This window comes from Leiobunum rupestre, chromosome 8, assembly GCF_980474605.1.
Source record: "Leiobunum rupestre chromosome 8, qqLeiRupe1.1.hap1, whole genome shotgun sequence".
NCBI lineage: Eukaryota > Metazoa > Arthropoda > Arachnida > Opiliones > Sclerosomatidae > Leiobunum > Leiobunum rupestre.
The window spans coordinates 51,873,145-51,895,526 of NC_143391.1; the positions used below are offsets into that span (position 1 = coordinate 51,873,145).

Genomic DNA, 22,382 nt, shown 5'->3' on the forward strand with positions numbered 1-22,382 from the left:
AATATTGGTTATCGATTTTTGTGACAAATTTAAAAACTTAGGTGGTCATTTTATCCCGAAAATCCATTACATGTTACAATATGCAAGATTAATTGAAGAATACGGTCCATTGATTAGACTTTGGTGCATGCGCTTTGAAGCCAAGCACCAGTTTAATATTTGTTCAACTTTAGCTTAAAGGCACGAGATGCTTCAGTGCTGGGAGCAAAGTGGCCAAGCTGGTTTTGAAAAGTCCAGTTTTGAAAAATATGCAAAACTTAGATACAACCAACTTCCATCTAGATTGAAATTGTTCATTAGAATTAAATTTAACTTAGATGCAGATCCGATTGCTTCTAATAGCTTCTGTTCTAACTTTTAAAGCCGTTACGTACAAGCCTGGGTACGTCTTCCCAGTTCATTTATCAGAGGAAGGAATTCCTCTACTTCTTAAACTATATTTTATTATCCAAAATAAACAAAGATGGCAAATATATGGGAGATTGCTATAATGTTCACGGTAATTAAACAATATTCTTGGTATCTAATGTATCCTGGTGATGAAATAGACAGTACAGCACTTCAAATTTACAAAATTGACTCGCAACTGGTCGTGAACTTGCAACACCGACTTTGTGGTTTTAAATAGTAAAACCAATTTAACTTTCTTTTTTATTAGTTGATGATCTCTGTAAACGTATAATAATATTTATATTGACTTCCAATTTGTAAAATTATTCAATTAATTTAAATTTATGAGGTATTGAAAATTTTGGATATTTTTATGTGGTTAATAATACTACATTAATCAATCCCAAATCTGAGACACACATTTCAATGGATGCTGTTTATGAATACCATGTTTCTTGTTTGAAATCTAAAAAACTCATAAAATGCTCATCTGAACTAAATATTTAAGAATTCAAAATCTGTTTAGAAAAGCAATTTTCTGTTAATGTTCTAACCATACAAGTATTTGTTGAAAAATATAATGATTGGACAGATCATGATGACGACACTTTGCCAGAAAATAGGTTAAACCTAATAACCAAATGTTCAGAGGAATTTCAAAATAAGTATGTTTTTGTATTTTTTATTTAATGTAGTTCCTCGTTATCCAGTGATCAGAAAAATGGGACATCAAGCGGGAGATCTTTATCTTTAAAAAATTCAAGTTTTTCAACGTGTAGTGCTTCTCCAAATGATATTGACAAAGATTTAACAAGTTATACACTAAGCAATCAGGTTCCAGACCCATACATTGTACCACGCCTACCTCATGAGATTATATATGATGTTAATCAAAAACAAAGATTCCAATGTTTTCAATTCGACTTATAAACCTCGAATTGTAAGGATCTTCATAAAGATATTAGTGGATACAACATGTAATTTAACAGCTTTAAACCCACTTTTATTTACCTGAATTTTAATTTTTATTTTTTTAATTCTAGAACTGCAGTACCACCAGTTGCAGAAAGAGTGTGTCAAGCACTTGTAAATAAGTTTCCGTTCTAGAAAGATAGACGTCCAACGAACAAACCATTTGTAGGTTTTTAAATTAAATTTTCGTAGCGTTTCAATATTGCAGTGTAAATACCAATTTGTATATCTCTTACAGTGCACATGGTACAATTCGTTGCTACAAAGAATAAGGCATGAAAAACTAAAGGAAAAGCAGAAATGTCAAAATGAAATTGGTGCAAACCGTATACGGAATTCAAAGAATTCCAGATTAACTGAGTCTTCAGAACCACCCACTAAAATCAGTAGAACTTCTAAAGTGGTATTAGTATAAACCTTTTTAAGTATTTCTATTTTGTAAAAAAAATCATTTTTATAGAACAATTTTGGATTGGCAGAAGCTCAGGAGAGCATTAAGCAACATATAAAAGCTTTGAACAAGGAATTACAAAAGTCAAATCCCAATACCGCCCTTCTAGAAGAAAAGATGTGTAGAACGGCTTTCTTTAGGCAATCCTTTGCTTCTGAACATCATGTAAATGATGTGCTTGAAAAGTTTCCGTTATTGATTAAGACCAATCAGGTTATTTAAAATTTTTAAATTTAAACATTGTTACCTCATTTTAATTTGAAACAAGGTTTTACATAGTATTAATGAAATATTTTATTGATGGTATGTTTAAATTTTTAGTTAATTCATGAGTTGAACAGAGTACAAAATATTCGCCCTTCTGCTGAGAAGGTTGCAGTTAACCATTTTCAGCCTTTGACCAAACGAATTATAGAAATAATTTCAAGGAAAAAAATTATGTTGTTCAACAACATTTAAAAAAGAGGTTTCCTCAGATGAAAAATATAAAGGTAATTCTCAATGCCATCAAAACCGCAGATTTCCAGAACTAATAAACATTTCAAATATTTTTAGAATTAGAAATGAAGACATGCCTGCTAATTTTACCAACGCTCTTTAGTTAAAAATTGACACTTTGGATTACACAAAATGTGAGATTATCCATTGTTTTTTATAACTATAGTCTCACTCCAGTTACTAAAATATTAATAGAGTGAATTAAGAAAACAACTTAAATTACGTAATAAAAATTTAATTTAAAAACATGGTACGACGATCATCAGGTCTTAGTTCTCAATAAATGTTATGGATGACCTTTCGTTGAAAAAACTTCTCAAGAATTCAGACCTTATTATGCCCCTGAAGAGACGCGAAACTAGTCATTTAACATTTTATAATGTTTTTAAATAAAAAATTTATAACATAATTAAGGCGAAACATTAATCACTGCAACAAGCTACTAGATGGCAACAGAATTTCAAAGAAAGTTATTTTCACTTAGTTTCAAAACCTTCAAACTAAACAGACTGATACTGTTTTAAATGCCTTAAAAGAAATATTTTTTCACTTAAATGCATCAAAATATTAGAGTTGGTACGTGTTTAAAATTGTTGAAAACATCGCTATTTTGAGCTTTCAGTCATCTTTGAGATTTTTTTTAAATAACTAACTGGTTAATCAAAACCCAGAACAAGTACTGTAGTTCAATATCTAAAAAACGGACGAATTGTATATTTCTTCAAACGCCCGTAAAACTGAATGCTTCATTCACAATGTTTCCCCTTAAAGTGGTTTTTTGAATGAACTCTTTAATTTTATACCTGAGTAGCCCAATAATAATTTTCTAAACACAAAGTAGTCCTTAAGGACCTACAGCTCCTGCAAGAACTTTCCTCGGACGTCGGCCTTGAGCTTAACCCGGCGAAATGCGAGCTCCTCGTCCTCAATATTGGTATATTCGATGACAACCATTTCTAAGCTATGTTTGGCACTGCCGCTCCTGATATCAAAATTGTCACTCGTTCTAATTACGTTCTTCTGGGCACGCCTCCCACGGATGATGCTCTTTCTGCCTGCCTTACAATTAAAACCGAGATACTAAAGAGAATGACAGGGAACGTTCAGCAAGTATTCGCTCATCATGGCTTCTTTCTTTTTAAAAATTCCTTGGCTAAACCAAAGCTTTCGTACCTTCTACGTAGCGCCCCAGTGTGGCGGGACGTCAGGGGTATCACCACGTTCAATGACTCCCTCCGGGTCGCCCTTCAGGAAGTCACTATAACGTTAATGGATAATGCTCCTTGGTTACAGTCTTCGCTTCCGGTTGCAAAGGGTGGCATCGGAATCCGCTATGCCTCCAAATTAGCACTTCCGGCTTTTCTCTCTTCGGCTTCCAGTGTAGCTGGCCTAGTGAACGAAATCCTGCCGGCTTTTATTACGGCCTCCCAAGACCAAGATTTCTAGACGCCCTACATCAATGGGAACTTTGTACCGCAGCGTGCTTATCTTCCCCGGATCAATAGACAAATCAAAGCGTGTGGGAGAGTCCATTTTCTGGAAAATCTGTTAAGCTATCGTCCGATCGCCATCAGTTATGTCCAAAGAATCTGCTGCCTGGTTGAACACTCTCCCTCCACCGTCGTTGAGTACCCATTTAGATGAGGAATCATTCCGTATAGCCGTAGGCTTTCGTTTGGGCACTCTTAGGAAGTCACGGTTGATGATGTAAGAAAAGCTCCGGTCGACGCTCTCCTTCTTAAAGGAAGAAGAAGGACAAATACTCCGGCCTAGAGTCTCATTATTTTTTTACAGCGGTGGCCCTTGAGACCCTCGGTTCATTTGGGTGATGGTTTGATCTTCGTCGATGCCATAGGCCGGGAGGATTCGTGAAGCAACAGGAGAGCCGTGTTCAACGGAATATTTTATCCTACGAATAGCTATATCGCTGTCCAACGTGGCTTCGGTGCTGAACTCTTTTCCTCCCGGTACTTCTCGAAGAAGATTGCCTTTTCGCGTTGCTGTGAATTCATGTGATTTCAATTTGGGGTTTTTTTGTAATGAAAAAAGGTAGAAATTAATTAAAGCAAATAGTTCCTATAATATTACATACAAACACACTTAATATCGATAACTGTTTAATTATATTTTATAATTTTTAATAATAATGAAATGAAATGTTTTATTTAACGTGCACGTCAACAGTACATAGGTACCTTCAAGGACCTGCACGGGCAGTTATATATATCGAAAGAACAAATTTTAAATTTTTTAGGAATTATAATACATTGGTCGAAAGTTTTGAGGTTTACATACATCACAATAACAGAACATAGGTTAAATATACAAGAGGTATAATACATTGGTCAATAAGTAATTGTGTTTTAACGACAGCAAAAACACAGGTTAAATTTAGAGGTGTTATAATATGTTGGTCGAAAATTATCGGAGGTTTAAGATAAAAGAGTATTAACAGGAGAATATGTCAATTTTGTCACTAAATTCATTACATGTTAACTGAAACCGTATGAAAAGGGATGATTCTTTGGAGTTTTGGAAGGTGATTTTTCGTCTAGTGTTAAATTGTGGTACATGAAAGTTAAGAGAGGGTGTTAGCTCACATAGATTTGGTTTAAATATAATATTTTTTTAAATATTAGTTCACGTTTGGACGCGTACAGTCATATGGTTTCCTGGCCTAAGTGGTGTAGTAGGAACTCGAAGTCAAATGGCAGGCGGTATAAGAAATGTGTATGCGCAAGCTCTAAAAATTTATTTTGGATATTTTCGATTTTCTGAATTAGATAACAAGCGCAGCCTCTCCAATAGAGCTTGTCGTACGTAATTTTCGATCTTACTAGACTTATGTATAGAGTTTTGAAACAAGTCATGGAATTTAGTTGCTTTGCTAGACAGAGGGTGGAAAATAGCGTACCTTTGGCACGCCCAGCCACATAAATAATAATAATAACATAAAAAGAGATAAATGGATGTATTCAGATTAACAGTTAATATGTAGCTGCCACTGTGACTTTCGGAAGATATTATCCACCTACATATGTACCAGATAAATAATGCTCAAGATTACACAAAGAAACACCAATTGGCGTGGTTTTTCTTCTAGGAAACACGAAGCTAATATATTAATGGTCTCACTTTATAAAGCCGATAAATCATTATGAAACTGCTAGGATTATTTACATGAAGAATCGTTAATCCAGCCCGTTCACCAGTATTTTAAATTATCTCAAGAAATTTAAGATCTATTTAATATTCCCGTAAATATAGCTCGTACAAATTCAGTATTTTATGTTTCTACGGAAATTAGGTTACCTTAGTTCCAAAATCATGTAATCCCAAAAAAATGCTTCTAGGACGTAATATTTTTAAAACTTTAATAAAACGTCAATTTTTAAAATTGGTTGCCACTTTTTTATTTTGAATTGAAATATTTTAAGAATGTAGGTTGAAATGAACTTTGAAATATATGTATTAAAAACAAATACAAATGAAGCGATTTACTTGGTTTTCGAACAAGAGCACAGTTTTGATTTTATTCTACAATAAACTTTTTGATTACACTTTATAGTTTATTTTTCCCAATTTTATTCTAATATTACATGGTTACTCTAAAGCTTTAAACTCATTAATTGGTTTATTCAAGAACACGATTTCATATAAGTGTAAACACAGTCAAAGTATACAGTGAATATCGGAGGACTTACTTCTTCGATTTTACGTCGTTAATATTCTGATACTAACTTAGTCGGTGGAAAACTTGAATTTGTCCTATGTGCAGTTAAATTAATTTGCTGCTCGATTTACTTTTATAATAATCAGCAAGGCTTATACCCAAAGCAACACCTAGGTCCCTAGGCTTTCGTCATCAAGCGTCTTTTAAACCCATTAATTCAGGTAATCGGGTTACAATGCGTAGGAGGGTGATGGCAAGCCCTTCATGTCACGCGGGCCAACAGCTTCCTACACTAACTATTACGATCAACCTCTCCAAATTTTTATGGAAAGGGAAACCAAAGAGCTCGGGGGAAAACCCCTTAAACCAGTGGAGAGAAAACTGGCAAACTCAACGAGAAGGACTTTGTTCGAGTTTTCACCCAGTGCCACTAGCTGGAAACGAATCCGGCTCCTCTTGCTGTGAGGCGAAAGTGTTCACCACTCCGCCAATTGAGTAATAGTTTAGAGAAATAAAACATCTAAAGTATATTAATTAAATATTCTTGGGTCACCGTTTAAGAATCAAAAATGTTGCGAGAGAAATACAATTGTAAATATACATACTTCTACTTAAAATCACCAATTTTAGTAAGCCTCATTCGCTGGGCCAGCTATAAAAGTTTGTTCTACCAAGGATTGTCAAAGTTTAATTGTAAAATATTGGTTAACTTTACCGAGGATGTGTAAAAAGATAAATAAAACTTATAACAAAAGAGGGAAACAGGATCAATTTTACACAGGAAAATACGGGTTTATTTATTGAAATCATAAAATGTTGACCTTTGTTTTTTCTGTCATTTGTGGTACTCTTAATTACACAAATATTTGTTTATAAATGAAGTTTATCCAAATCGTGTTTTTACGCAGTAAGAACCTTTTAAAATCAACGGGCTGACCACGCACATATTCGGCGTATATTCTGGTTAAAATGACTACGATGAACACTCTGTAATCAATCTAATAATTGACCTGAATGCGTTATAACTGTACCAAAAAATGGAAGGTAGATAGATCCTCGTATTAAATGTCAGTTGCGAATCAGGTTATAAGAAAATCCAAAAACTTCACAAATACCCATGTTTTTGTGTATGCATTTATACGCCAGGAGAATGAGTACGTGGAAACGTTATTTAGCATTTCTTCCAATCACCAAAGATAACTGTCCTTCACCCTTAAATATTGAATCAGCCGGTTACCTCATTGGCTCCCTAAAACGTACGTTTGAGAACACTATTGAAGTACACGCCTGTGACGTGTTCTTTCTCGTCTTGGACGCCCCTTGATCGTCGCAACATTGTCATTATTGGTATAAATAAGTCCATTGTTGGTCTCATTAAATATTTTATTCATTGATAATATTTGATGAATAAAATAATTATTTATCACAATACTTCTCAAACAATTGAACATTTTACTATTCTTTCTTTGAATAAATCTTAATTTATCCATTGCAAATTATATTTCCTCAATTTTACGAGAGATAAGGTTATCTGAACACCGTTAAGGTAAAATAATTGCAATTATTTCAATCTAAAATGAAGAAGCTCCAAATATCTGATCAATTTTATAATGGCAATTTTATTCAGGGAAAACACTCTGCAACCGATACTTTTTGTTTCGATAATTTGGCTAAAAATACACTCACGAATCTCTTTCTCTTTACGAATTGTTTCACCCATATGGCGAAATTATACAAAACCAATCTTTCCACTTTCCTTTGTCGTTGCAATGTAGATACCTTAGACCAGACAGAAGCTAACCCGAATAAGCTTCCTATAGCTGCATGGATATTTCACTGAAATTAACACAATCTTAAAGGTATGATTAATATACGATGTGAACCTATTAATTCTTTGTACCCTTTCGTGTCATATAATTGACCGTTTTCAAGGATATTTAAAGTCATATAGTAAATTTATCAAACATGTAGTTTAAATGTGGATTACTTCGATTATTCACTCACACCTAAAAAAGCAAAATGGCTACCATTTCCAGAGTATGATAATTTTAAAAATAAACTGCCAGTTTAACTTTTTTACTCGCAATTTAATAATGAAATTTTAGTTTAATTTTAAAACTACTTAATAAACTTTAAAACATTTAATTGTAGCTTCTTATCGATATTGTTCATGTTAAAGTGGTATCGTACGATATATACTCTTTTTATAAACGTTTACATTATCGTACAGACAACCAACGAGCAAGCCCTCTACCGCAGAAATGTAATCCCCCCAAAACCGGTTTTATTTTCACCCTCCCCGTAGACTGTAAGGTTATGGCGGTCGATTGGGAAGGCGCGTTTAAGAGTCTATTGATTAAGTAATGTTCCACTCTCTGTGAAAAATCTGTAAAATGTCGTATAGCTATAGGTAGCTTTACAAAATGATCTGTTATCGAGCTTTATTCGTCGCGTTAAACTTAAATTATAATTACAGAGGAACTTGCTGTAACGAAGAGAAATGTATCCGAATTATGGATTTTAAAATTTATGAAGCATCTAAAGCAACGAAAAAATTTACAAGATTAAAGAGTACGAGCGATTTATGAGCAGCGCCTCTAGAGGCGAGCTCGCGCGTAACTTGGTTAAAAGGTTTTCCCCGCCGCCATTGAAATTAATGTAAAGTTGGCGATAATTAAACGTTAATTAACCTACCAAATGATATAAGAAATATTCCACTGACAATTTTTCCCGTTTATATGAATTTAAATTTAATATTAAATCGTCTTGAAAAATCGTTTATCGCTTTATAACATTCAAAAATAATATTTTTCCCGCACCATGTAGATAACCGAACATCTCCTCGTCTAGGTAAAGTTTGCGTTGTCAACAGCGCGTATGAAAGGCGGTGAATTTTGCCCAGTCTTATGCCTCGGTTAAATCTACCGCGTATTTTGAAACGGTAAAACCCGATTACTATCGTTAAATGATGGCGAACACTCCTTGTAATAAGAAACAAATAGCGAAATACATTCTAAGCCCATTTAACGCCAAAAATTCCACGTATTTCGTTATTTGAAAGGCGGTGAATTTTGCCCAGTCTTATGCATCGGTTAAATCTACCGCGTATTTTGAAACGGTAAAACCCGATTACTATCGTTAAATGATGGCGAACGCTCCTTGTAATAAGAAACAAATATCGAAATACGTTCTAAGCCCATTTAACGCCAAAAATTCCACGTATTTCGTTATTTGTTTCGTATTATAATTAGCGTTCGCCATCATTTAACCTTGGATTAAAAATATCATATTATTAATCCAAGATTTAACGATAGTAATCGGGTTTTTTTGTTTCAAAATACGCGGTAGATTAAACTGAGGCTTAAGACTGGGCAAAATTCACTGCCTTAAAATTTTCGTCTATTTTAAAGAGTAATTCTGAACGAACCAATGGATGAAAAGTTCTGAAACTAGCTTTTAAATAAACCTTGAAACTTATTTCAAGTCATATTTATAATTCACTGATTACCAAATTCGCGAAAAGTATTAATATCGTTCCGAATTACAACCTTCTTTCTAAAATCTCATTTTGCTTCCTAATAAGCGCGTTGACAACGCAAACTTTACCTAGACGAGCAGATGTTCGATTATCTACATAGTGCGGGGAAAATATTATTTTTTAATGTTATAAAGCGATAAACGATTTTTCAAGACGATTTTATATTACATTTAAGTTCATATAAACTGGAAACATTTCTTATATCATTTGGTAGGTTAATTTGTAGGGGTGAATGGGATCAAGGTTTGACCACTGAGTTCCGATCGATAAAAACCACGTAACACAGGAAAATAGTCTTTTATTCCACCTTCCGAAAACCAATTTACAACTCAGGATACTCCCGATATAAATACAAGAAAAGTATTCGTTATTGGAATCCGGAACAACAATGCCCCCCGACCTCCTGAAAACGCTCTCAGAAAGCCCGCCGTTGTCGACCCTTGAGCTCGAGATAAGACGCCTGCCGTAGCAATGGTGGCGCCATCTCTCCATTCCTCCTGTGATAAAACAATAAACAAAACCCACCGAGGCTTCCCGTAATAGCTCCCCTTTACATCTTCCCCCGCCCCAAAAAAGGGAAGCCTCGGGAAAAACCAAACGGAACCAAGAGAAATGATCAAAAAGACTTTTATTAACCAAAACAACCAATGACAAACCAACCGATACTTCAAACAGATAAATAAATGCCATGTAGCCGCTGAACGTTCTCCAACAGAGCCGCCGCCAGAGGGTCCACCGCACAACTCCGCAAAGCAGCCAACCGATGCACCAACACCCCACAAGAACTGGCAGCGGAACCGAGACATCCGAGAAATAGTCCGGCGGAAGACCCCCAGGAACAAACAACGGCGCAGCCGATTCCACCAAGATCCGACCGACCGCAACCCTCCGAAACACTTCCCGAGCCGGCCCCAAAGACGGAAAAGTGGCCATGGGAGAATATCCCAATCACAGGTTCGGAAAGTACCCCAAAAACTGCTCCGCGTCCCACCGGGAACCAGATAAATTATGTAGCAGAATCCGTTGCGGCCGCCCGACATATTCTTTAAGCAACCGAAACACCTCCGAATACGCCCCCCAACACTGCACCACGACCGGAAACTGATACCGCCAGGCCAGCTCAAGCTGAACAACAAACACTGCTCGCTGGGCCGAGTATGGAACCCGACCCCCAATGCTCCGGTCCAGCCCACACGCACCGATCCCCACCACCCGATTATGCCTCAAAATGTCCCTAATTGCCGATGAAAACCCCCGTCCAACGCATTCCGTGGCAGCACTCCGACCACCACCCAAACCCGAGAATTGGCTACCAACCGATCTAGTGCTATCGGCAAAGTAGCCGGGAGAGCCAAGTTAGAGACGCACCCGATGAAGCCGTCCCAAAAGTATTCAGGCTTAATCTCCACCAACCGATCGAATGACATATCGGCCGGCCAGGCCAGCTTCTTGGAGATTTGGGTAACGTACCCAAAACCATCGAGGTGACGACAAACACCCCTCTCCCCTGCTGCCGAAGCCTCTGACAGTCCCAAGCCCACCGAACCGTCTGAACCAATGGTAGCCACCGTCGATGCAACAACCCCAGAACCAGTCCTCGAAGCCACCGACATCACTAACGGAACCTCCGCAGCCTCCTGTACCGCCGGAACACCTGAAGCCGCAGGCACCCACTCCAACACTGCCGCCGCCTCCAAGACCTCCGACAACAACGCTTCTCCAAACCACCGACAGCAGCCCCCCGCACCACCAGACTTCCAACCTCTACTAAATGGTCCCCGCCGCCATCGCTTAGGAGCAGTACGTCCTCGACCACCCCAGGGTCCAATATCGCCGACATACCTAGAATCAACTAACCGAATTACAACAAGGTCTCCTTAGCTGTCCCAAAAGATGAAAAAGTAAAGCTACCCAAACTGAACACCCGTCCCTGGCTAGGATGACCCCGTAGATACGCCGCAACCTTTCCCTAAACCGGCCCCGGGGTAATATAACAGACATCGCGCCGACGACCCACCTTCCGATAAAGGCCCAGCAAGAGAACCTAACCATTGGCACAGCTCATTGCATTATGCGCATAGTCGATCGTCGCCCGCAAATTGCCGATGAAATCCATCCCCCGGATACCGTCAAAACAAAGGTCCACCATCACCCAGCAACAACCACCCGTCGCCTTAGTTTAAGACTAATGGACCCCTGCAACCCAGGCCCAAAAAACCCGAAACTTCATAGCATTCCACCCAGGATCCCCGAACGGTAAAAAGCAAGACAAAGAGAACCAAAGCCATACATCGTCGGGAAATTGAGATCGGGACACAACACCAGTAAGTGAACTACCAGCGGGATAAATAACCTAGCCCTGCTCATTGGACTCCCTGATTCCCTCGAAGGCCTGCAGCCCGACGTTCCCCCAGTTTGAGGTTGCCCACCAAGATGTCACGCCGCTGTCTGAACCACTTCGACCAATCAGCTCCGTCCCCAAGATCAGCGGGTACCCATTCCAAATGCCCAAGATTCCCCCTTCCAGACGACAACAGTGTGTGTCAGAATTTATAGCCCGGTGTACCTAGTAACAAAGACCATACCACCGGAGGCCTATCATCATAGTGCCCTACGCCAGCGTCCACCTAGCCCGGACAGGTGAGAAATCCAGCATGGGTTGTAGTACCCTACTACTGATGGTCGCACCTTTGACGCAAGCCACTCAACCCAGCAGAAGGTGCAGCAATGGGTGGACCAATTCCCAATTAAGAGTGGATGCTGTAGCAACTCCAGCCGACACCCTACCTAGGTAAAGAGTCAAACCCTTTGGAGAGATCTCCTAAAGGGGAACGACGAGCACACAGCAGCTCAAGTAACCTGGCACAGCTGGCACCGGAGATCCCGGTGCGGCTCCCAAAGGCCGGGAAACAGGACCGCCGTGCACTCATACGGAGGCCCGCCGCCCCACAGCAGGCTACCCAATCCGCCGAGGTGGCCAGTTTGCACGGACCCTCTCCGTTAGCCTGAGCCGAAGCTCAGTACCCAGCCCAAACCTGACCGAAGTCGGAGGTGGAGATAGGACCATTTGATCAAAGCTAAAAGCTCCCAGTGCGCCACCGCCCTTATGGGTTACAAGAGCCGGACCCCGACTCCCCAGTAAAGCCACCAGTTATTGCACACTCTAACCCATTTAGATCCTCGTTTAGATAGTAGAGGGAGTTGGTGAATTCGCCCGGGGATGGCATCTGCTTTGATACCAATCGAGGGTACAGGCCACTCGGTTATCCACTTCGAGGAGCCGGAAATTATTTCTTGGAAGGTCATTTGTTTGAATTATGTAGGAGTCAAAAATAATATCCTTGAAGTCTGTGTATTCATACGATCAGTACCATTGGTGCCTCATGGTTTTTATGGTTATGTTGGGGTGGTTTGTTTCATCCATTATATAGAGTAACTGTAGTGAGGGGAAAGCGATAAAATAAGTATGAAAGCGGGGTTGATTGTTCAGAGCCCTTCTAAGTCGATTTGAATATTTATTGATTAATGAGTTAATTATCATGTAGGAAACTAGTATAGTGATTAAGATTAAAATGATCAAGGTGTGATCATGAAAAAAGATTATTTGTTCCATAATAGGTGAAGCTGCATCTGGGAAGATAATTTTATTTCAAGTTGCCATAATTGAATACTAAATTTAATTGAGTGTTAGTATGACTTATTGGTGGATGTTGATGTGTTCATTCTACAGAAGTAGGTATATGTGAGGAGAATCCTATAGCTCGTTGGGCTACTATACTTTATCAGATGATAAAAATTAAATAAATTATTGCAATCATGGATAGTGTGGAAATGACATTTCTTGATGAGTAAGCATCTAAGTAATATGAGAAGCGTCGGGGTATCGCCCAAAGCCCAGAAAGTTTTGGGGGGAAAAGGTTAAATTAACTCCCAACAATATAAGGATAAAATGTGTTTTTAATCATTTAGGATTCATGATTAGCCCCGTAAATAAGGGTATTCAGTGAATAATCCCTCCTATGATAGCGGAGACTGCTCCTATTGACAGAACATAATTAAAATGTGCCACCACATAATAGGTGTCGTGGAGAATGATATCAATGGAAGAATTTGCTCAGATTACCCCCGTGAGTCCCCTATGGTAAATAAAAAGACAAAACCCAGACTTCAATAAAGAGATGGGTCTAAATTTAATTTTGATCCATGTATTATTGCTAGCCAGCTAAAAAAATTAATTCATATTGGTACGGCAATGATCCTTTTAGCTGCGGTGAAGTAAGCTCGAGTGTCTACATCTGTTCCTACAGTAAACATGTGATGGGCCCAAACTACAAAGCCTAAAATACCAAAAGCTAATATTGCATATATTATTCCCAGTGTCCCAAATGGTTCTTTTTTTTCCTGTTTGGTGGCTAATAATGTGGGAGACTATCCCGAATCCATGGAGGATTAAAATATATACCTCCGGATGGCCAAAAAACCCAAAATAGGTGTTGGTACCAAATTTGGTCCCCCCCTCCGGCGGGGTAAAAAAAATAAGTATTAAAATTTCGGTCTGTTAGAAGTATCGTAATAGTCTCTGCGAGGACTGGGAGGGACTGAAGAAGGAGAATAGCTGTAATTTTAATTGACCAGACGAACAAAGGAACTCGCTCGAAAATCATTCCTGGGGTTCGTATATTAAATACAGTTGTGATGAAATTAACACCCTAGGATTGAGGAGATACGTGCCAAATGCAAAGAAAAAATAGTTTAATCAACAGAGGGCCATCTATGAGCTAAATTTCTTGATAAAGCGGGATAAACTATCCATACTGTACCAGCACCTCTTTCCACAATAGTTGATCTCAAAAGTAGCAGGAAGGAGGAGGGTAGTAACCAAATCTTATAATGTTTAAACGGGGGAAAGCTATACCTGGGGCTCCTTACATTAAGGGGACTAACCAGTTCCCAAAACTACCTATTATAATTGGTTTGACAGTAGGGTTTTCGTGCCGGTTCTGAAATGTGCAATGGAAGGCCAAGACACGAGCGGTGAACTGTCATGGCTGCACCGCAGGGCGGCGTCGGCGGTGAACTGTCAAGGCTACACGGTTGAGCGGTGAACGTGTACAGGCAGCAGCCTTTTTGTGTATTAATGGTTGACGCTCATCTCTTTACCCCCTCTTCGAAAAGAAGGGTTATAATCCTGATTGACAGTCCCCACTACCTGTATTATTAATAGAAGGTCCACACCTGCAGAAAGAAGGGTTTTAATCCTAATTGACAGTCCCCACTTTTTCAACACCTGTATGAAGCGCGTACGTTTCTCCAATACTATTGAATACGTTCTACCGTACGAAGACCGTGTAAATTACGAATTAAGAAACAAACAACATTTTAATATGCCAATTAGCTTTAAATTTGAACCACTAATTTCCCCGGTATTATTAAAGTAGCAAATGAGTGGTGGTAAATGTTACAACTGTGGTGCAAAAACCCTGCGTTTAAAAGCCATTAATAGTTTAGACTTAACTACTCGCCCCTTTTTTATCATCTTGAACAATATCGCAAGCCGTTCTCCTATCTTGCTCCAAGTGTGGAAGGTCCTTCAAAAATTTAAAATTACATCTTAAACAATTGGAGTGTGGCCCCCTTTCCGTAGCTCTTCAAGATGATACGCCTTCTTCGTCCATGCCTAATACTAACCTCGCCGGCCTCCTTGCCAATTTAAAGTCAACTCGTCGCGTCATTCGCCGCATCCAAAAAGGTGCAAGAACATGGCGTCAACGGCTCTGTCTAATACTAACCTCGCTGGCCTCTTTGCCAATTTAAAGTCAACTCGTCGCGTCATTCGCCGCATCCCAAAAGGTGCAAGGAGCATGGCGTCAACGGCTCTGTCTAATACTATTAACAAGGTGGTTCGCGAGAATGCCGTGGAGACTTGGCATTTATTTTTCTGCTTTGCCACCGCTTGCTTTCAAGTTCCCTTCGTCTCAGAGCCGGCACGAAAACCCTAATAATAACTATAAAGAAAATTATTACAAAAGCGTGGGATTATAAATTTGTTCATTCTCTAATATTGACCATGGTTGCCCTAATTCAATACGAATTATGATGGTTATGGCAGAGCCAACCATTGCGGCTCAAACTCCAAAAATTATATATAGTGTACCGAAATCCTTATGGTTAGTTGAGCATGGTCATCGCGGTAAAATGTCTGAAGATAAAGAGGTAAATTGCAAATTTATTAATGGGTTATTCCTTTTATAGTTTAAAAAAATTAAAAATTGCAAATTTTAAGATATACGTTATTAAAGCTTAACTTTAATTAATGTAAACTTTGAAGATTTATAGTTTATTTAACTTAAAGCTTTAATAGCCTAGGATAATCAGTGGGCCTAATATTAGGAATAAAATTGAGAGTCAATTTTGTTTCTTTTGTAGCTTAAGAGGTCTTTGGTTGAAGATGACCAGGATATTGTAGGTTATTCGTAGATAAAAATAAGTTAATTATGGAACCTAGTAGGTATCTTGTATTCGTAAGGATAGAACTAGAATTTTTGGGAAAAACCCAATTAAAGGGGGTATCCCCCCTAATCTTACTATTAATAAATATAGGGGTAGTCTCGACCCTTTATTTATAAATATAGTTTTGTTAAGTGAACTAATATTATGCTTATTTAAAAGATTTGATAAAATAGCTAAGGTGATTGGTGATTGTGTAGACTAGAAAATAAATTATAAAGATTTTTAAGTTAAGTTTTAGGGCCACTATAGGAGCCAGGCTAAATGGGAGATAGACGAAAACCCAAGAATTTTTTGCAGAAGCTTGATTAAACCCTCTTAAGACTCCAAAAATTAATGAGAACAAAATATATAATAAAATATTTATTTTTGATATTGTTAAGGTAACTAGTAGTAAAGTGGTTAACTTTTGCCACGTTAGAATAATAAATGTATTTAGCCATCTTACGCTATCGAAGAGTGTCCGGACCCTAAAATGTAGGGGTGCTGCTTCTATCCTAGTTATTAAATCTGAGAGTGTGAGAGATTAAAATGAAAAATTTATTTATATTTGTACAGATCTGATAATAAGCATTGAAGAGGCTACTCCCTGAACAAAGAAATATTTTATAGCAGCTTATGAGCTATTAATATTTATCTTATTAATGATTAATGGAATAAGTCCCATCAAGTTTATGTCGACCCCAAATCAGACTAAAAATCAGGATGTTGCTCTTACAAGGAGGCATCCCGAAGTGTAACCCACCGATTTTGAGAACACAAAATATTAAATTTTCCTATTGAAAATAACATGGGATTTTGACCTCAAATTGATCAAAAGTTGATCAATTTTGATGTTTTTATTGTCCATTTTTATTTATTTTTTTCTTTTTTTGGCATTTTCGAAATTTTGAAATTTGTTTAAATTTTTCACAGGGGGGCCCTAGGAATCGGTCAGAATCCCATGTTATTTTCAATGGGAAAATTTCAATTTTTTATTGTGAAAAACATTTTTCGTTGCCATGGCAAAACGGTTGCCCATTGAATAAATTCCCTTTAGGATTTTTCATCTTACATGAACGTCTACCAATCCCCCGAGTTTGAACAAAATCGGTGGGTTACACTTCGGGATGTCTCCTTGTTAGCCCTAATATAACTATTATTAGGAAAATTAGGTTAGCAGTTTTTATGATTATAAAAGGAGCTATTCTCATCGTTAGGTTATGGGCCTAGTTAGCTAACTTTAGCTTACTTCTAAGTTTTGGTGTTGTTGCAAAGTGCCCTTTGAAGATAATTGTATTATTAAACTTAATTTTTCTTTTTTCATTTTTTATCCCAACAAGAAATAGGAAAAATTAAGGTTTGCTACTGTTATATGTTATTAAGTGATTCAGTTAGGTATTCTTTTAGGGAATTATTGTTTTGTTTAGGTTATTGGATAGATTTATTTAAGCTAAAAACGTTTATAATTACTTTAAGGTTTTATGTTTTTTGATAAATAAATTATAAAATAATATTTGTTTATTTTTTTATATCTATAGATTAAAGCGAATTAGCCAGCTAAAAGCTTGCCAACCGCTGCGTTTATACGTGAGGTTTATATAAAGTTTGTTTATGCACATTTTGACTTTGATTTAAAAAAAATTGGGCTAATTAGTGAAATATTATTCGGTTATAAATTTTATGATTTGTTGGATAAAACGTTAGGGTAAAGACTAGGATTAGAAACCCTTCTATGCTAATTTATATTGTTTTAAGGAATAATGGTAAAAATAAAGAATTTGGCGGTGTTTTATCCTCGTAGGGGGACGCGTGGCATGCAGGGCTTCCCCCCCCCCTCCTACGCATTGTAACCCAGCCACCTGAATTAATGGCTTCAAACGTCGCTCGATGACTTAGGCCTAAGGTGGTGCCTTGGGTATTAGCCTGGCTGATTATTATTATTATTATTATTATTAAACTTGTCCTGTAATCGATGTGCCCCGATAAATCCTACCTGAGTTTATATACCCTTGTTCTTAGATTACTTAGTTAAATAAATTATTAGTTTTCAGTACTAAAGGGGTTAGTTTTGTTAGTTCAAATCAAGGTGTAGTTTATGCTTAGGTACAGATGTGTTACTTTGGCTAAGGTTTGGACCGTGTATTGAATTTTTGTGTGAAAAAGGATTTATTAGTAAAGTTTTATTAATAAGACTCTAGAACATGCACATATCGCCCGTCACTCTATTTTTAACAGTGGCGGCGGAACGGGGGGGACCGGGGTACTTGGTCCGCTCCAAAAATAAATCGGGTGGGGACCAAGGTATATGTTGTCCCCCCCCAAAAAAAGGCTTTTTGATTGAACTTCATTCTCGAGTAAACATTCGAAATGACTAAATAACTACAAAACACATGCGTGTAAATTGTAGTGCGAGCAGAGCAGCCAGCCACTTATCAAGAAATTATATAAATCGGCTGAGTTTTCTGTTTATTTAATTTTGTATTCAGAAATTTAGTATACCACAACGGCTTGTCTAACTATCTTAGGCTAGTATTCTGCAACCGAGTTTTCAGTTACTTCTCCGACGGCGACTGGATCAGTGGAGTAAAAATCTGTTGATTTTTTTATCATTGTATTTAAAAACCATAATTAAAAATAAAAATGAACGGTAAAAGAACAATAAAGGACTATTTTAACAATTATGGTGATAAAGAAAAAAATAAAGAGGGTCAAATCTGATGATTCAGATTCATCAGCTGTCGAAAAGCACAAAGGTGAAGAAAAGATTAAGAAAGTCGAAGAAGTTCCAAATGGTAAATTTTATATTTGATCATTTTACTTTGCACAATACTGAAATGGTAAAATTCTACACCGTGTTAAATGAAAATTAATATCTTTAATCTTTAACACGGTAGACCTAAACTCCGAAGGTAGTAAAAAATGTAAAGTTTAAAATAAACAATATTAGACGACCCGAGTCAGAGTCACCGGCGCTCACCGATTCCGATTTCTCCAGACCTTATAAAATTATAATTATAATCAATACATTAGTAACATTACTGCCTTAAGAAACTAGCTATTTTTTAATCTTTTAGGCCCCATAACCTTTTCAGTGCATCTGAACTACATATATTGAAAATAAATTTGAATCTTACTAATTTTTCTTACTATAATTTTGTAAGCACTACTTTTTCAAAATATAATTTTGTAAGCACTACTTTAACTTTAAATATAACTTGACATTACAGAACTTTAACACTATTTCGTAATATAACTTATACCTTTTCAATGAATCAATTCATATAGTTAATTGTGTACTTCTAAAACCTTTAATTTTATTAGCTATATTACAAGAGTTCGATACGATAACTTTGACTAAATCCAATGAAATTACTGAAACTGGCTTAGAGCACCGCACCGTTCGCACCAACCCCTCAAGCGCCACTGCAATTAGTAACTTTAATCAATTGCATTCAAAGGATTCTGACGCACTAATACAGAATTATTTACTCCCTGTTTCTCCGAACCATCCTCGTCACTTAACTATACCTGCTAAAGAGTGCAAGGGGAAGTCTTTGAGATTTCAAGAAAAATGGTTTAGGGAGTATTTTTGGCTTCATTTTGACGAAAATAAAGGTAGTGGCTTGTGCTTCTTGTGCATATTTGCATTTAAAAAAAAACCTACTTCCGCAAAAACATGATAAATGCCTAAAGGAATCGGATCTCGTAAACGGAAATGGAATAAAAAATTGGAAAAAAGCCGTCGAAAAGTTTTCGTCACACGCAAAAAGTGCTTTACACCTCGACGCTGTTCTCAAAATACAAGGATACAAAAACATTACTCCAGTGGCCACTCAGCTATCGAAGGAGTTAGATCTTCAGCAGAGAGCGGCACAAGTATCTTTAAGAGCACTTTTAGGTTCGGTACAATATTTAGCACGCCAAGGGATTCCGTTCAGAGGCCACGAAGAATAAAAAGGAAATTTGCCTCAATTAAACCTTTTACGGAGTAAAGATATTCCTGAACTGAACGAGTGGCTTAAAAGAAAAAAACATTATACATCACACGAAATGGTTCAGCTAATGGCCCACAAGGTTTTGAGAGAAGTTGTTTCTGAGATTAAAGAGTGCAAATATTATAGCCTTATCGTGGACGAGACTTGCGACATCAGTGGGCATGAGCAGGTTGCAATTTGCGTGCGCATCGTTAAAGATCTCGAGCCTTTGGAGTTGTTTCTCGGTTTATATGAAACGTCTTCCACTTCCGGAAACACGTTATACAACATCATAAAGGACGCAATTGCCAGAATTAATTTGCCTATATCAAACCTGCGTGGACAATGTTACGATGGTGCTAGTAACATGTCCGGAATTCGGAAAGGAGTTAAAACACTATTAGAGGCCGATCAACCGCTGGCGTTTTATTTATACTGTAGTAATCACAGTCTAAATTTAGCACTCGAAGATACTGTCAAACGTAAACATGGAATTCCCTTAATGAGAGATGCTCTGCAATATGTTAACGACGTAGGAGTACTTATAAAAGCCTCACCTAAAAGAAGAAATAGGTTCTTAGACATCGTGAGAGAGCAGTTAGAATGCGAATCTGGTGATATTGGATTGTCTAAACGTACAACTCCACGACCTCTTTGTCCAACGAGATGGACTGTTCGGGTAACTTCTCTGAAAGGAGTGCTGGACAACTACTCAGCTATTTTATCTTTTCTTGAAGAACTAGCGTCTTCCAATGATGATATATCAACTAAAGCCCGCGGTCTTTATGAAAACTTGGTTAAAGCATCTGTTTACTTCGGAATTTTGACGTGTTTTACTATTTTCATAAGAAGTGAAAAATTAGCAATACTTCTACAAAACCCTAGTATATCAGTTAGCAAGGCCAAAGAATGTGTAAATATAACTCTCCGAGAATTTGAAAATATTCGAAGTGAAGAATATTTTGAAAGTGAGTGGGCCAAACTCGAAAGGTCCATAACGGATTTTGACCTTATTGAGCCTTCTTTACCCCGAGTTACAAAGGTTCCGCGACGTCTAGAACACACTAACACACCAACCCAAGGACACATATTTAAAACTCCCAAAGATATGTTACGAGCAACGTTTTTCGAGGGTATTGACAGAGTTAGTGGTGAAATTAAAAGTCGATTCACGCAGCCTGGTTTTGAAAAATACTGTCTCCTTGAGAGTGTTTTGCTAACGACACCATCAGAATGGACTCCGAAAATGATTGCTACTATTGAAGAAAGGTCCGTTAATCCTGAAACACTTAATTTAGAGTTGAAAATGCTATCTCGCCTTGTGAAACCAACGAATCTATCAGTAGTAGTTGAAAAGCTTAAGTCTATGGAAAAGGAAACTCGTTTACTTTTCACAACTACAGAAGAGCTCGTAAACCTCCTTCAAGTCATGCCCGCGACCTCTGCAACAGCGGAGCGATCTTTTTCTCTTTTAAAACGCGTCAAGTCCTATTTAAGGAGTACAATGACTCAGCCAAGATTAAATCATTTATGCATATTAAACGCGTATCCAGAAAAATTAGACGAGATTGATTTAAATGAGATTGTTAAAGACTTCATAAACAGTGAGAGCAGAGTCCAATTATTTGGGAAACCATAAAAATATGTTCGTTTCATAGAAACATTGTATATGTCGAGCGCATAATAATAAAAGGTTAATAAACATTACGATTGAAATAATTATTAAAAACCAAATTGTAATTATTTACAAAACAAACAAACAAAAAAATAAATGCGTCTGTAGTAGTATTGTCCAAGAATACAAATACGAATTTTGCCTTTCCGAGTGGGACGGCTACCAACGTAGATTAAATAACCGTAACGTGGAAAGTTTCGTCCGACTGCGTCGCAGTTTTAGCCGATCGACGATCATATTCAGTCTTTTGATTAACAGAAACGGATATTAAATACCGGTAGAAATCACTCATTTGACTATGTCTTTTAAAATTGTAAGTTATTTTTCTTTTCTGTATTTTTAATTACTTAAGTGATTTAACATATAATATTACATATAGTTGAGAAAGCTAAATTAAACCGTTTAAAATCGATAATCTTATATAAAATCGAAAGTAAAACTAAAACTATCGTTTTCCTCAAACATCCCATATTTTCTCTGATGTAGTAGGGTGCACGACCACACAAGATTATAATATGATGGTTTGTTTGGGTAATACTAATATACCATTTATATATAACCCATTTTAATTCCAACTAATTCTAAGTTTCTACGTAGGCTTATGTTGGGAAAATAAAATTTTAAAACCTGTATATTTATTCTTTTTACCGAAAATTTAAACACGTTCAAACTATCTTAATTCTGTTAAAATTACCTTTATCACATGTGCATTATGTACTTTG

The 22,382-nt window shown here is 37.2% G+C and overlaps 1 protein-coding gene across 1 annotated transcript; it reads left to right on the top strand.

Annotated features, from left to right (window-relative positions):
• The first annotated feature begins 20,061 nt into the window (after positions 1 to 20,061).
• On the top strand, positions 20,062 to 21,624 carry LOC149933670 (zinc finger MYM-type protein 1-like). The gene has a single exon (XM_090157372.1). The coding sequence runs from the start codon at positions 20,062 to 20,064 to the stop codon at positions 21,622 to 21,624; it is 1,563 nt and encodes a 520-aa protein (XP_090013498.1).
• Positions 21,625 to 22,382: the final 758 nt, after the last annotated feature.

Coding starts and splice junctions, on each gene's coding strand:
- LOC149933670 (XM_090157372.1), top strand. CDS start 20,062: ATGGTTCAGCTAATGGCCCACAAGGTTTTGAGAGAAGTTGTTTCTGAG.